At 37.1% G+C, this 16,154-nt stretch overlaps 1 protein-coding gene and 1 long non-coding RNA gene across 56 annotated transcripts in view; one reads left to right on the plus strand and one right to left on the minus strand.

Annotated features, from left to right (window-relative positions):
* Positions 1–16,154, plus strand: part of LOC140636783 (uncharacterized) — a 178,046-nt gene that overhangs the window by 33,634 nt on the left and 128,258 nt on the right. The window lies entirely within an intron of this gene.
* The window catches only part of RIMS1 (regulating synaptic membrane exocytosis 1), a 477,707-nt gene continuing 472,939 nt past the window's right edge, over positions 11,387–16,154 (minus strand). For all 50 annotated transcript variants that reach the window (XM_072832402.1, XM_072832369.1, XM_072832362.1 and 47 more), the window contains 2 exons: positions 15,569–15,708; positions 11,387–14,026 (listed from right to left, as the gene is read on the minus strand). In XM_072832402.1, coding sequence (XP_072688503.1) covers positions 13,808–14,026; positions 15,569–15,708 — 359 coding nt within the window. In that variant the 3' untranslated portion in view covers positions 11,387–13,807. The remainder of the gene's footprint in view (positions 14,027–15,568; positions 15,709–16,154) is intronic.

The raw sequence follows: 16,154 nt of genomic DNA on the forward strand, positions 1-16,154 counted from the left end.
GAAGATGGAGGCAGAGAACGGAGTAATGCTTCCACTATCCAAGGAATGCCAAGAGGTACCAGAAGCTGAGAGAAGTAAGGAAGAGACTAGAGACTTTGGAGGGAGCTTGGTCCTGCTTCCACTATCCAAGGAATGCCAAGAGGTACCAGAAGCTGAGAGAAGTAAGGAAGAGACTAGAGACTTTGGAGGGAGCTTGGTCCTGCTGATGCTGTAATATCAGATTTCTGGCCTCCAGAACTGTAGATACATTTTGTCATTTTAAGCCTTCAAGTTTGTGGTAATTTGTTGTGGCGATCCTAAGGAACAAACAACTGCTTCCAAATCTTTCAATGGTTAAAAATGGCCTTGCCTTGGCAAGCTGCTCTCAGTGCTGTTGATGCTCTGTCCTAGTGTCTCAGGTACTGGTCTCAGCGTGGCAAATCTCTGTGGCACCTACAGGAGAGTGTGGTGGTGTTAGCCCTGGAGTTTGGGCCGCTTTCTATTAGATAAATGGAAATGATATTTTCTGAACAGACATATCTGTGCACTGAAATGAACTCACTGTACTCTTAAAGGAGGGGAGTCACAACTCTGAATTTATGCAACAAAATAAGACCTCTTGACTAATTCTTGATGGAAATAAGGCAAATTTTGGATATGCTTATAATCATGAAATATTTATACTCTTAGATTGTTTTTATGCCTTGAAAAAGGCTCTTTCCCCATAAATTTTTTCTAGACCTTAAACTTTAGTCAGTCACAGTCTAAATCTACTTCACTTAAGACTTCCCTGGTGGTACTGCCCCCTCAGAAGGTCCTTCTGTCTTTAGCTGCTTCCCACAAGCTGCATGAGGCCCTACTGCCATCTTGTGGCATTGATGTGCCACCATGCCCATTTGTTAAGGTTTCAGTTCTCACCAACAGAGGGCAGAGATGGAGGCCTTGGACTGGAGATTGAAACCCTTTATAATTTTGAGCTTTTGGCATTCAGCTGTCATGGTAGGGTGAGATTTGAAACTGAATATTAAAAAGAACCATATCATGTGATTTCTGTTTGCCTGTAATTTAAAGCAGTGGAAATTCGCAAATATTGTACAGCCTCCCTGGGGGTAAAAGCATACCGCAGATATACCATTTTGAATTTCCAACTCTTTTCTTAAACCTCACCCACCCTATGCTGTAGTGATAGCTAACAGGCAGGCATTTAGGGTAGAAAGATGATGAAGGTCAGAGTTCAGGAGGCTGACAAACACCCTGTCTGGTACTTACTTGGCTTCCTGTTAATTTGGACCTGAGAAGCCACCCAACTCTAAATTGATGGAACTTTTGTTAGATTGCTTGTTTATTTAACTCTAAACAACTGGGGTTTTTGATGGCCTAATTTTCTAGGAAATAAGATTTACATAGCTCAGAGTCATATTTACTATGTGGCTTCTATTAAATTAGAAGAATCATTTTCTCTGTGTCTCCATCTAAATTTTCACAACAGTGGAACTTTCCTGACTGACACCAATATTCCCCTTCCCCAACCTTTAGTGAAATTGCCAAGCAGGTTAAATCTCAGAGCTCTCTTTAGAGCAAGAGTGAGGTTTTGGGAGCTTCTATCTTTTTTTCTACCAATATTTAGACAGAAGCTCAAAAAACTGTTCCTCAGTTTGCTAGAACATCATTTGGAAAGGCTTCATCAAGAGACAGTATTCCAATATCCTAGAACATTGCTTCAGAAGTATCAACTTAACAATTTTAATCAAATGAATCCGAGATCTAAATGGTTGAAAAATCATTACCAGTTTTACCTAGACACTATTCTTAGTAGAGAAAAAGCTGCTGGAAAAGATGGCTAACCATAAAGTTTTGCTTTCTAGGCCTGGACCCTCACACTTTTTTACTCAAAGTAAGATCCACCAACTCTTGCATCAGCCGAGAGAACAGGGGCTGGCTTCATAGGTGTACATAAACTTGTATAGTCACTTGGGACCTTGTACTTAGAAGGACCCCGCACTTGGCTTAATGCTCTGTTGCCACCATCTTGAAATTCTTAATAATTTTTTTTAAAAAGGGGTTTCTTGCATTTTTATTTTTTACTGAGCCTTTCAAATTAGTACATCCTTCCTGGAACCTTTTTAGAAACATATAATCTGAGGTCCCACCTCAAACTTCTAAAATTGAATCTGAATTATAACAAGATCTTGAATGAACTGCTACAATACTGAAGTTTAAGAAGCACTGATCTTGGCTACCTCTGAGGTAGGTCCCAGGTAGCATAGGAAGGCTCAGATGAGTGAGTAGCAAGTGGGTTGTTGGTGGAGAACATGGGGGATAATCTGCATTCTCTTTAGAGCAGAAGAATCAAAAGTCATTTAGACTGGAGGGGTATGGATGGGGCAGACTTTGGGAGATCATTGGAGGATAGAGAAGGAAAATGTGGGAAATTATTTTATTATATAGGAAATAACATCTTCAAAACTATTTCTTTTAAATCATAGTGACCTGTCACAATTTTTTGAAAATTCAATCCTAACATTAGAGTACAAAAGAGAACTTGAACAATGAATGGCCACTGGTTTTTGACTTTGGGGTATAGTCTGATCAGGTATTGCTGATTGAGCTATTGTGGCATGGAATGGGCCAAGAATACACATCCATTATTATGGTCAAGCTGCTCTTCATCTCTTCACTGTTTCTAGGAATTTCTCCCTCTATTCCTCTTTTTAACTGTCAAAATTCCTCTTCCTCCACCCCCTTTCTCTAGACATGTGCACTTTGCTTTGGAAAATTTACACATTTACAAAAGAACAGATTGGAAGAGATTTGGACCTTAGGCTTTAGTTGCTTTCAGAAAAACAAGAAATCCTTGAAAAAGAAGCTTCAATAGGTCAACTGCTAGCAAGAGTGGTGGTGGATTTATAGAGTTTAATTTAAAATTATACTGTTGTGGGGCACCTGGGTGGCTCAGTAGGTTAAGTGTCCAACTCTTGGTTTCGGCTCACGTCATGATCTTGCAATCCTGGGGTAGACCTAGAGCTCTACCTGGGCTCTGTGCTCAGCACCAAGTCAGATTCTTTCTCCCTCTCCCTTCCTCTCTATCTCTCTGTTTGCCCGGGAAATGTGTGCTCTCTTTCTCATATTCCAAAAACAATATTGGTATGAATATTTCACAAAATCAAAACATCTTTTATGTGATGATACAGTTAGATAAAGCAAAACCAAACCAAACCAAACCAAACCAAACCAAACCAAAAAGTATTGTTTTTGGAGTATAAGCTGGAAAATAGCATGCAAGCAAAATCTTGGCTTGTGGCAACAAGACTATGGAATTTACTTTGTTTCTCAACTGCCAGGGCAATAGACCCCTTGAACATTATAACTGTAGCTATGTTGGGTGTAGGAGATGAAATTTTTGTATTTATTCAAAGGAGATTGAGTTTTAATAGACTGAAAACAATAATCTAGGAGGAAATGGAGTTCTCAATCTTCTTGCCATTCATTCATTCCTATAGTCTTGTTTTTGGTACACATTTTGTGTACCAACCACTGAAGTTTAGTTTATGTCATTGTTTTTATCTTGAATAATTTCAAAGGATTTACAAGTTTCACCAAACCATTTAATTATAACAATATTGGAATAAAGCATAAAAGAAAGAAAAAATAAATACACTATTCGTGAGCTTGACTGCAGTTGACATGAGAGTATAATTGTTTAGCAGGGTAAATGGAGCCAGGGCAAATTGTAAAGTCATTGTAGTCAGGGTAACTTGAGACCATACAATGGATTATACTATTCCTACAGTGGTCCAAGGAAGCAATTTCTACAGTGGTCCAAGGTCTATGAACTTGGATGAAAACAACAACAACAAAACTATACCTTTCTTTTTCTTTGTTTTTCTTGCCTCTAAATGAAATTGAGCATTTCTTTCAATTGTTACTGTAGGCAACAAGCCATAGCCATAGCATAGCAGTACTTATGACCTTGTTGTCAATAAAATCATAGATATTTTTATATCATGTTACAGTTGTTACAGATATTTTGAACTATCATGTATGTTATCATCACTTCAAAATATAATGGTCATTGGATTTGTCACTTTATTTAGTACATCAGTAAAGAAGTCACATATATTATTACATTACAAATTGTTTTTAAAATGTTTTTAATTTTTCTAATATAATTAATTTCTTTTGTATCTTATGTACTTTTTAAATGAGTCTAATATTATTCTAAGGAGGAGCCCATAGGCTTTGCCAGGCCCCACAGGGACCCGAAGCATTCTAAACACTAGGGTAGAAGAAAACACAAGTCCATAGAAGAAAATTATTTTCCCAGACACTAAATAAAGTATAGAACACACAAACAGCATCATGTGCGTCCGTTTGCCAACAAAAAGATATTGAGTGATATATTGGAAAATAAATTCAAAATGGATTAGAGAGCTATATGTGAGACAGGAAACCATCAAAATCCTAGAGGAGAACACAGGCAGCAACCTCTTTGACCTCAGGCATAGCAACTTCTTACTAGATACATCACTGCAGGCAAAGGAAACAAAAGCAAAAATGAACTATTGGGGCTTCATCAAGATAAATCTTCTGCACAGAGAAGGAAACAGTCAACAAAACTAAAAAGCAGCCTATGGAATGGGAGAAGATATTTGCAAATGACATATCTGATAAGGGATTACTATCCAAAATATATAGAGACTCAACATCCAAAAAACAAAAAATCCAGTTAAGAAATGGGCAGAATACATGAATAGACGTTTTCCTAAAGAAGACATACAAATGGCTAACAAATACATGAAAAGATGTTCAACATTACTCATCATCAGGGAAATACAAATCAAAACCATGATGAGATACCAGCTCACACCTGTCAATATAGCTAAATGAACCTGGGAAATGGTGGATGTTGGCAAAGATGCAGAGAAAGGGAAACCCTTTTACACTGTTGGTGGGAATAAAAACTGGTGCAGCCGCTCTGGTAAACAGTATGGAGGATCCTCAAAAAGTTAAAAATAGAACTACCCTATGATACAGCAATTGCATTACTAGATATTTACTCAAAGTATACAAAAATATTGATTCAAAGGCGCATCGGCACCTTAATGGTTATAGCAGCATTATCAACAATAACCAAATTATGGAAAGGGCCCAAGCAAGTGTCCATTGGCTAATGAATATATATATATATATATATATATACTCAGCCATAATAAAAGAATGAAATCTTGCCATTTACAGGGACATGGATGGAACTAGAGTATATTATGCTAAGTGAATTAAGTCAGTCAAAGATAAATACCCTATGATTTCACTCCTATGTGAAGTTTAAGAAACAAAGCAGATGAACATAGGGGGAGAAAAGAGGGAGAGGCAAACCATAAGACAGACTCTTAACTATAGAGAACAAACAGCGTTGGTGGAGAGAGGTAGTGGGAGATGGGCTAAATGAGTGATGGGTGTGAAGAGGGCGCTTGTGATGAGTACTATTATATGTAAGTGATGAATCACTAAATTCTACTCCTGAAACTAATATTACACTATATGATAACAATTGGAATTAAAAACTTGGGGGCAGCTTGGGTGGCTCAGCAGTTTAGCACTGCCTTCAGCCTAGGGTGTGATCCTGGGGCCCCGGGATTGAGTCCCACGTCAGGCTCCCTTCATGGAGCCTGTTTCTCCCTCTGCCTGTGTCTTTGCCTCTCTCTCTCTCTCTCTCTCTCTGTGTGTGTGTCTCTCATGAATAAATAATTAAAATCTTAAAAAAAAACAGAGAAAAAGGGAAAGTTACATTTTGTAAAAATATATATAGCCAATGAAAGAATTTTTAATTTATACTTAATAAAAATGAAAAGCAAAACATTATGAAAAACTTGGCAAATCTATGGTGGAGTGAAAATCATGATAAAAACAAATTAGTGTGATCTGCTTGGTTTTACATTATGTGTTGATAGAACTTGGAAAACCTAGAGGAATGAAGAGATAACAAAATACATACTAATCAGAAAAGCCATGGTCATATCTTGTGGATTGTACAACAAGGAAAGGAGTCCTAGAATGAAGTGCCTATGGAGGAAGATGAAAGAGAGATTCTAGCATCTAAAAGAAGGCTAGATAGTGCATACCCAATGAGAAAAAGAAAAAGATGATTTCAGTGAAAAGTAAGTTCCTCTCCACCCGGAAAAATGGGTGGGCGTTCAGAGATGTGGGAGCAGACTTGTGGGTACAGTATAGGCTGGTAACCTCACATAGCAGAAGGCAGTCAGAGAACATTAAAAGGTTGAGAATTCCTGGGATAGAAACATTGCAGGAATTGTTAACTAAATTATCTAGGAAATGGTACTAAAAATGCTGGTGAGAGTAGTTTTGCTGGGCTAGGTCAGATGGAGTTCTCTGTTTGCTTTCCAGGAAGTGGTACTGACTAAATGCAAGGTTGGTCTAGAAAAGTAGTGAGTAATCAGCCCCACTGAAAGTGCCAGGATTGGACTGAAGAAAGCAAATGTGGTATGGGCTGTGGAGGTTAGTACTTCTGTGGCCTGAGTGGAAAAAAAAACCTTTCTCTAGACTTACCTGACTGTACAGGAAAGAAACATTGCAGCAGCGTTGTTGGGTGGAATAGAGCAGGCACTAAAGGCTAGATTTGCCTAAGAGTTCTAGATTCATATGCAGTTTTCACACATTTAACTTTGATGAATATTAGTATTTGATGTATAGCAGTTATAACAACTAACATTTATTCGGTATTTACTATGAATTCAGATTTTATCGTAAGAATTCACATATTTACTACTTACCTTAATCTTCAAACTAATGCTATGAAGAGGGTAGTATTATTATTCCATTCAACAGATATGTTCTATAGTATGGTTTTATTAATTGAACTCTTAGTATAACAATTAAATATCTAACTTTTAATTAACCTAATTAACCTTTTGATTTTTTTAATCATCCACAGATCTGGAGGTCAGCTGGGGCAGCTCTGTTTCAGCCTGGGAGTTGGGTTCAGGTCTGTTTCACATGTCTCTTATTCAAGGACCAGGTTGAATGAGCAGTGTCCACCTACAGAAAGCTGTTCCCATAGAGAATGGTCTCTACTTATGTCATATCCACTTAACTTTCCCCGTTAGGGAAATAACTAACACAGAAATAAGTCATCTGGCCAAAGTCAATGGGCCAGGGGTATATAAATTCTCAGCCTCTTCTGTTGTGAGGCACTGCAAAGCAGCATGGCAATGGGTCTGAGTATGTATAATTCTTTCAGAAGGAGTGAAGAACTGGGAACAAAATCTTGCCTTCAAGCTGGAAAACTGGGACCATGAGAAGGAGAAAAATTTCCAAGAAGGAAATCTTCAGTAGTAGTTACAGAGAGGGTCAATAACTGTGCTATGATAAGACTGTTGGAATTTGTGGCTAGATATCATGTTTAGTGGAGCATATTAGCAAAGTGGTGGTGGGGGTGCTCAAACCATATGGCAGTAGAGGTAAGGTTGCCAGATTAAGCAAATAAAAATATAGGAAGCCAAATTAAATTTGAATTTCTAATAAAAATAAATAATTTTAAAATCATATTTAAATTTAATTATTCATTTTAAAAATGAAATACAAATGTAACCGAGTATTCTGTATTTGATTTGGTATGTTGGGTTATGTTGGGATTATGAATGAGTAGTAGGTGAGGTATTGGAGCCAAAATAGAAGAGATCACTATGGAAGTTGGGTGATAAAGGCAAAAGGAGGGATAAACTAGAAGATCTATATAATTAAGAAGAGCTCTATTAGCAGTAAAGGCCTGACCTACATTATTAGAGATCATCACATATATACCCATGATGGATGTATGTTGGTGGAGGGGGGTATGTAACACTGACCATTTGGGGAGCTAATGAGACAAAAGTTTTAGCAGGAACTGGATGCAGCCACCCAGAGCATCTCTGTATGGCAATTTGAAAAAGAAAAAAGAGGAAAGGAAAATCCCAAAAGTGAATGACTCAGTCTCAAGCTGAGATTAGAGTAACCTGTGTGAGACTAACTAATGAAAGTGTCATTATGTGATTGGCCATGATACTGACCACGTTTAGTTTACACCTAGGAATTGTGAATACTTGCATATGTTGTCTTCTTGATAGGTACCTGAGGAACCAGGATGGAAGGTAGGATGTGGGAGTTGTGTAAGGCCTGATGACTTCTGAGCTCCTCTAAGAAGGGACTCTATGTATAGATGAGGAGTCTTGGAAACTATTTTTGGGAGCAAATAACTTAGCCTATGGACTGACTCTGGGTGGACTTAAATGCTCCATGGGGCTGGGATTCAGTGCTGATCAGTTCAACCTCAAGGTGTGAATTTTTGTGACTGATGCAGAATTGAGGGTACTGTGCACTGGGACTAGGGACAAGGAGTCAGGTAGAGGTACTCAAAAGACAATTTTACCTTGGAACCAAAGGATAAGTCGGGGGCTCAGCTAAGGACAATTTTGTTCTATCTTTATTAATACTCTTCTTGAGAGCTGGTATGTTATATTCAAGAAGTTTGATAATGCAAATGGTGAGTGCAGTCAGAGGAGGATGCAGAGGAGAGAATTATAGGACAAAAGTTTTAGAAAGAGGGCTCAGCAGATGCAGAAGAGTTCACCTGCCTCCTTTCCCTATTTCCTCACCTCCTGTAGTAACGGCAGAGTGCTTGAGATGTACAACAGGAGACCTTACTGGCTGGGAATGTGTTGGGTCTTTTCCATGTAAGTATCTTGGCTGTAGACATTTTTGCCACAAGCATTTTTACCACACAGCTGTCTGTAAGGCAATTTTGCTATAAAAGGTAAAATCACAAAAAATTTAAAAATGAATAAAATTTTAATAAATAAAAATTCATTAAAAAGGACATAATGAAACATGGAAAATGAATAACAAAATTAAAAAGCTTTTATTGTGAAATATAAAATATTTGAATACAGGGCAGCCCGGGTGGCTCAGCGGTTTAGTGACGCTTTCAGCCCAGGGCCTGATCCTGGAGTCCGGGATTGAGTCCCACATCAGGCTCCCTGCATGGAGCCTGCCTCTCTCTCTCTCTCTGAACGAAGAAATAAAAATCTTAAAAAAAATTTTTTTTTGAATACATTTAAAATGTATGTAGATTCATGGCAATGCTGTGCAAAAAAGATTTTGTGGTTTGTACCTATCTTTGAAATTTTTCATTCTTTGTATTACACACATTTTTTTTTGCTTGTTGATTTGTCTCTTTGTTCAGCATATACTTTTTTAAAATAAATCTTTCTTCATTAAGCAAGGTATCAGTTTCCAAATACTAGGATGTATATTTGTAACTGAGTTTTGTATTGCTTAATGAAAGCCTTCTACACTGTTGTTTTTGGCATATTGTTCTTGACATATTGTCATTGATAGATGTCCTAAAGTTCTATGGGTTCAAAATTCCATACCATTGTAATAGACCATTATGAGAGCTAAGATTTACATAGTATAAAAATGAAAATACTATGTCAATGGAGAAACTATCAACCAGTTGATGAAACCAACAAAGTCAAATCAAACCATCAACCAGTTTTGTTGTTGTTTTTATGTTATAGAGTGAAATTGCCTGATAGCCAGTTTTAGTTATATGGTGAAAAGGTTTGCGGCAAAAATACTTGTGGACAAGAGGTCTATGGTAAAGATGCTTATGGCAAAAGTACTTAGAACTGGCTGGAAGTTGTGTTAAGGCAGAGTGGTTTGGGTTAGAATTCTTTCCTTTCTTTCCCATCTGATGGACTCTTCATTCTTTTTTTTTTTTTTTTTTTAAATTTTATTTATTTATGATAGTCACAGAGAGAGAGAGAGAGAGAGAGAGAGGCAGAGACACAGGCAGAGGGAGAAGCAGGCTCCATGCACCAGGAGCCCGATGTGGGATTCGATCCTGGGTCTCCAGGATCGCGCCCTAGGCCAAAGGCAGGCGCCAAACCGCTGCGCCACCCAGGGATCCCTGGACTCTTCATTCTTAAATGAAGTTGATCTAGCTCAACTATCAGGGCATAATGGAGGATGCAAAGTGTTTAGCGGGGCAGGCTCTGGAGTCAGACTTTGGTATATCCCAGCTCCATCACTAACCAGTGCTGTGACCTTTGGCCTGTTATTCATCTTCTCCAAGCTGCAGATCCTACACTTGAAATAGGGTTATAAGAGTTCTTAACTCTTAGGGCTATTGTGAGAATTAAAGGCAATCCCATAGCCCTTTGCATACAAATGAAAATACATTACTGTAATTATTTATGTCATGATCTCTCTTAATAGATAAAGAGCTCCTTTAAGATGGTCAGGGTTTTTTTGTTTGTTTTTCTTTTGTTTTTCATTTTTACATCCCAAGTAAATATACATGACATCTAGTACTCAACAAAGCCCTTAATAATGTTAGTTAAGTATAATCAGAACATATATCTCTGGCTGGGATTTCTAGATATTAAGTTGTCAAAGTCAGCAAAAAACCCATGAAGACAGCAAAATTGCCTTTCTCATGGTTACTAACTCTCCACCACTGTAGGCCCTGAAGTCATCATGCCAGGCAGACTTACCTGATTTGAAGAGAGATTTCTGCTTTTCTCTGTCTAGACAAAGAATTTTAAGGCTGTATTTAGTTGCCTCCTGTTTTAATGTCAGACTTGCCCTTGCCCTCCCCCGGTTATGTGTTAAACAGCTCTGCTTTGACAGCTTGATGTAAACTGAACTAATCTGTTGTTTTTGTCTTCTCCACCCAATCTAACAGATAATTTCATGTCTTGTAGACCAAACAACTGGTTGACTCAATAGGGTAAAATTCAGTCAACTGTTTAAAAAACTTTAAACAACTGATATAGTGACATGTCTCACATTGCTTTATTGTCTCAAATTTGATACTGATTTAGTTGTGTTTATTTTGCTTTACGTTAAAGCCAGTGTGGTCTATAAAAATATTAAGGGTTTTAAAAAAGTAGAGACTGGATCCTAACAGTGATTTACTACAAATAAACTGCAATATGAAATTATTGCTTACCAAGTATTTTGTGAGGATAATTATGAAATACATGAACACACTTCTGGAGAAGCAAAGAGTCTTAAAATTAAATTAAGACAGCTAATAATTTCTCTTTTAACATATTATTTATGAAGCTTCATCTACTATATGTGAATACATATTTATTCCCTAAGAACCTACTAAAGATAATTTAATGGATTGCTTGGTTTGTTAAGTTGGCCTCACCTAAGGCAAAGATTTATAAATCAGTCAGGAGTTCAAGAAAAGATGGAATGAGGAGACAGGTTGCTTTGATGAGAGACGCGGGAGTTAATATTCTGATATGTGACATAACTGGAAATGATTTGGCAATTGGACAAGAGAGTTGTCTCTTTTATTAGCACACTCAAACAGCAGCAGAAAAACAACCTTCCATATGATTCTTACCGAGATTTATTGTTTTTAATAATGCCACTTTTCAGAAGTATAGTCATGTGTTCACTTAGACAGGCTAACAAAGTGAAAACTTGTATGTGATGCAAAGTACCCTTTGGGCGTAGATTAAGACAGATATAGTGCAGTGACAAGTCAAGTCAAATGCCCACAGCAGACAACAAATCTCAGCGTCCTTTTCCCATGATCTGGCTCCCATTTTGCACCATAGAACCCACAATGGAAATCTGGCAAAACATAGAACACAGATGGCTACCAACTGACATGAAAAGTAAATTTTATTAAACATGTTTACATACATGAGTTGTTCATTTTAAAAGCACAGGGGAGTGTTAAGACAAGTGGTCAAAATAGAAAGATACTACCCAATTATAATTAGTTGATTGTTGGCCACTAAGACAGAACGGAATCTAGTAGAAGTGCACCAATGCTTCAGTTCTTCCTGCTCAGCATGGTGAGTATAGTGGTCAATCTGTGCCCTGTGGAATGATGGGCAGATAATTCTGGTATGTGTAAATAATAATAAATAATTCACTTGGTGCAGGCAGTATGTCTATGGATTAAAACCTAGTGTGTAACACAGTGTCTACATGTGGTACAGCCCCACGGTAGGAATCTACACCAAAATATTAATTAGAAGGAATTTGGTCCATACTACATCACGTTTTCCAGAGGGTAAAAAATAAAGTCCATCTATAGACATTTCACCCCAAACTCACAGACGGAGTATGGCTAAAACCTGCAAAATGTCTATAACAAAAATGGATGGCTTAGATTTCTTGGTTATTTCAGTAGAGTAATTAACGAGCAAACTGTACAAGTACATGCAACATACAAGCTGGCCTAAGGTGGAACTAACATACATTATTAAATAACCTATTTTTTCATTTTTTCTTTTCTTTATTCTTTTTCTTTCTTTTCCTTTCTTTTCTTTTTCTTCTTTTTTTTTCTTTTTTTTCTTTTTTTTTACAAAACGTGCATGCAGCTTTGAACAGTTCCAAGTCATGCTGCTCTATTTGTGTGATCACAAAAATTGAATGACTCATAAAAGGAGGGAGAACATATCAATGCATCTGCAGAGTCTGCAGTTTGTAGCACTTATACAGAATGTCACAAGGGAAATTCAAGGCCAAGAAAAACTCAAATGAAGAAAATGCAAGTTGAAATTTGACTGTTTTATTCCCCCCACCCCAGAAGTAAGATACTTTGCATTAAAAAATCAAGCTTTGTGCTTGCATCGATCTCAAAGAAATGTAAACTAAAATTTGATAAAAACATCACTTTAGTGCAGAATATTTCAACTGGAATTTCCAGTGGAATACTGGACAGCTCATACCATGCTCTTTCTGGGGCAGATGGGTATGTCTACGTGGAGACATGGCCGAGAGGCCTGGGCATAACTGTAAGTGTTTTCAGCTCAAATCTGTTTCTAGTTTTTAGTCACCATTTTGGGGAGTCAAAAGTATGGTTTATACACATGAGCATATACTTTTTTGGGGAGATATCAGAAAGAAGAAGTTATTATGAGGAGAGTTTCCAAAGTACAGTTATGTGGTTAGTTTTAATTCCCAGCATTTGTTGCAGGTTGACTTCTTTAAAAATCTTCCATGGAGAACAATGGAAAACATAAATTACTTTTTTAGAACGCAAACAGATTATTCTTCATTAAAAAAAAGTGATTCTATGATTATTTGTTTTAGAAGATAACTTTTTGTTTTCTGGGTTTCCACACATAAGACTGAAGTATTATAAAATGAAAGCCAGTGAAACCCTTCATTGGCCTCATCTTGCCTAGTTGTTGAACACTTTGGGGAGATGCCACAGAGACTGCTTCAGCCCTTTGGTGCTTTTGGGAAAAGAAAGGAAAGGTCTTTGTAAGCATCATGAGGCCTGTCATGACATATCCAAAAACTAGTGGAAATAACAAATACAGTGAAAAATAAAACAAAACAGATCAAGAAACCAAAACCCAACAAATAATACACAAATAAAACACACAGAACAAAATTTCTCAAACACCAAGGAAATAACACTGCTTGTGGTCTGTGCAGAAACGTGTAAAATACAACTTTTCAGAGTGAGAGTTTCCAGTTTGTTCAATTTGGGGTGCGTGTGTGTGTGTATGTGTGTGTTTGTGTGTGTGTATTTGAAGTTTCCTCTTTTTCTGTTTGTTCGAAGCATCAGTGACTCTCACTAGCATGTTGACTCTTACTGTAATTTGATAGACTGTCTTGTTCTGTCATATGAAGCCAGGTTCTAAACAAGTGGGACATATTATTGAAAACTACTACAGGCAAAACACAAGTTGATTGTCTCCAACAATGCTTTTGATCATGAAATATCTGGTTCAGATTATTATCCTGAAAGGTAGAGTTTCACTGGAATGACTCTTGTATGAGTTCACTATGAGCGGATGCAGGGAGGCCCAGTTGAACTTTCCAGAGATGACTGGGAAGCCCGGCGGGTCAGGGGAGTGAGTGTGGGATCCACCAGGGATGATGGTGGGAACAACTTGTACCATCCAATTACCATACTGGAGAGATCAAGTTCTTCCAGCAAGATCTGTGCCACACCCATAAAGCATTTATGGTCCATTCTGCCATAGTCCCCCCAGACGATCACCTGCAGAGACAAAGAAATGCCATACAACTTGAAGGGCTCTTTTTTTCATATTTGAAGGCTAAAAACAACTATTCTGTAAAAGTGGGCCAATCAGTGAAGCAGAGGAAATGAATATAACTGACACCAAAGAGGAAGAACAGATAGAAAGATACTAACATTAAAGTGCTCAAAGAGACACTATATGATAATTTTTAGATTTGATAATGTTTCCCTATCAATGAGGGGTATTATCTACGTAAACCATGTTAAAGAAGTAAATATATAAGTTTATCTTATCTAATAAGTCATGTGCAGGGCCAGATAAATAAAAATTAAAATTTGTATAAGTTAGCAGAGCAAAACAACATAATTCAGTGTACAGAGGAGTGTGTATATGGATGATGATGGAGTATGTGTATGTATGTATATGATCACGGATTGTGTACAAAGAATGAGAACATTCATTACATTTCTTTTACATTATGTACTTGTTAGTGATGTGACAGGTTGAAAAATAATTGTAAGCCAGTGCCTTCTGAGCATCTGCCTGACAATTCTGATTTGATCAGATGATTAATAAGTCCTATTATTAATTGACGAATAATATTCGTCCTATTGCTTACAGGCAGTTAGTACAATCTGGGTCAACTCCTATTGGCATCAGATAAGCATTCCATTACACTTACTCCTACTAGGTTCTGTTTTCCAATCCTTTGGTCATCTGTAAAGGTTCTCCACTGAAATCATTCACCGGCTTACAGGACTGCTGAAACTTGCCTTTTCAATTTACTGAGTAATTTTGCCAAATTATTTAATCTCTGTGATCCTCATACATAATCTGTATAATGGGGATTATGATATTTTATGCACACAATAGTTAAAATGTTTAAAAGAAGTGTATGTTTAAAAGAATGCATGGGGGTGTCTGGGTGGTGCAGTCAGTTGACCGTCGGATTCTTGGTTTTGGCTCAAGTCAGGGTCTTGGGGTTGTGAAATGGAGCCCTGCATCGGGCTCTGTGCTCAGCATGGAGTCTGCTTGGGATTCTCTCTTCCTCTGCACATCCCCCCTGCTCTCTCTAAAATAAATAAATCTTAAAAAAAGAAGTAATGTAATAGAATTACTTAATATGTCCGATATTCACCAGTCCTGAATATTCTCTTTTTCTTTCCTTTCTTCCTTTTTGTATCCCATGTCTGGCACATAGCAATGCTCAATAAATCATTGCATCATTTGCCTTGATTATCTATCTATCTACCTACCTACCTAGCCAGCTATCTATTGAGAAGAGGGGGTGTGAGAGCAGGACAAAAACTGAAGGAGAGGATGAGGAGAAGGAAAAAAACAAGGGAGATAAAATAAAGATTATGTTTTCCATTAGATTCATCAGATATTTTTAATACTACATATTGTTTATACTGTAATTTAACAATTTGTCTTTTTCTACTCAAAGATGTTACACATTTCTCCTTACTGAAATTTATTCTTTTCATGTTTGACCACCTCTTCAGTGTTTATATGAATAATTTGGACATTATAATGTAAAAACTCAAACTTCTACCAACCTGAAGAACTTTACCCTGTGGACTTTCATCAAAAACCAGGGACTGTTGATATAAAGGATCAAGGGTTTTTCGTGCAATTCTTGTCTTCTTTTTGGCTATACAGGCCCCGTTTTCCAAAAGATATACTTTGACGTATGGAGCTGAACAAAGTAATATTTAACATATAAGAAGTTAATCCTTCAGTGAAATTGATTTGGAGAATGCTTTATTAGAGAATTAGAGATGTTTATTGAAAAGTTCCCCATTGATTATTTAAATCATTTTAAATTTCCAGTGCTCCATAAATTCTATTCTTTAAAACTCTTATGTTACCACTAGGCATTTTCTTCATTTCAAGTAAATGTATGCAAAGTTAATCTAAGACTGACTGACCTGAGCTATAGCTGGCATCACAATTCAGGTGTATAACTTAAAGCCCATTGTTTCCTTTTTATGCTTAGAACTAAAAAAAAAAATCTTTTTCATTTGTGAATGTGCAGAAAAAAAACACAAGCTAAGAAACAATCATAACTAAACTTTTCTTAATTTGATAATACTCTTCCTTATCCTTTCTGCAGAATAATTGCGCAAGGAAAACCCAAATCCG

Source organism: Canis lupus, chromosome 7 (assembly GCF_048164855.1).
Source record: "Canis lupus baileyi chromosome 7, mCanLup2.hap1, whole genome shotgun sequence".
Taxonomy (NCBI): domain Eukaryota; kingdom Metazoa; phylum Chordata; class Mammalia; order Carnivora; family Canidae; genus Canis; species Canis lupus.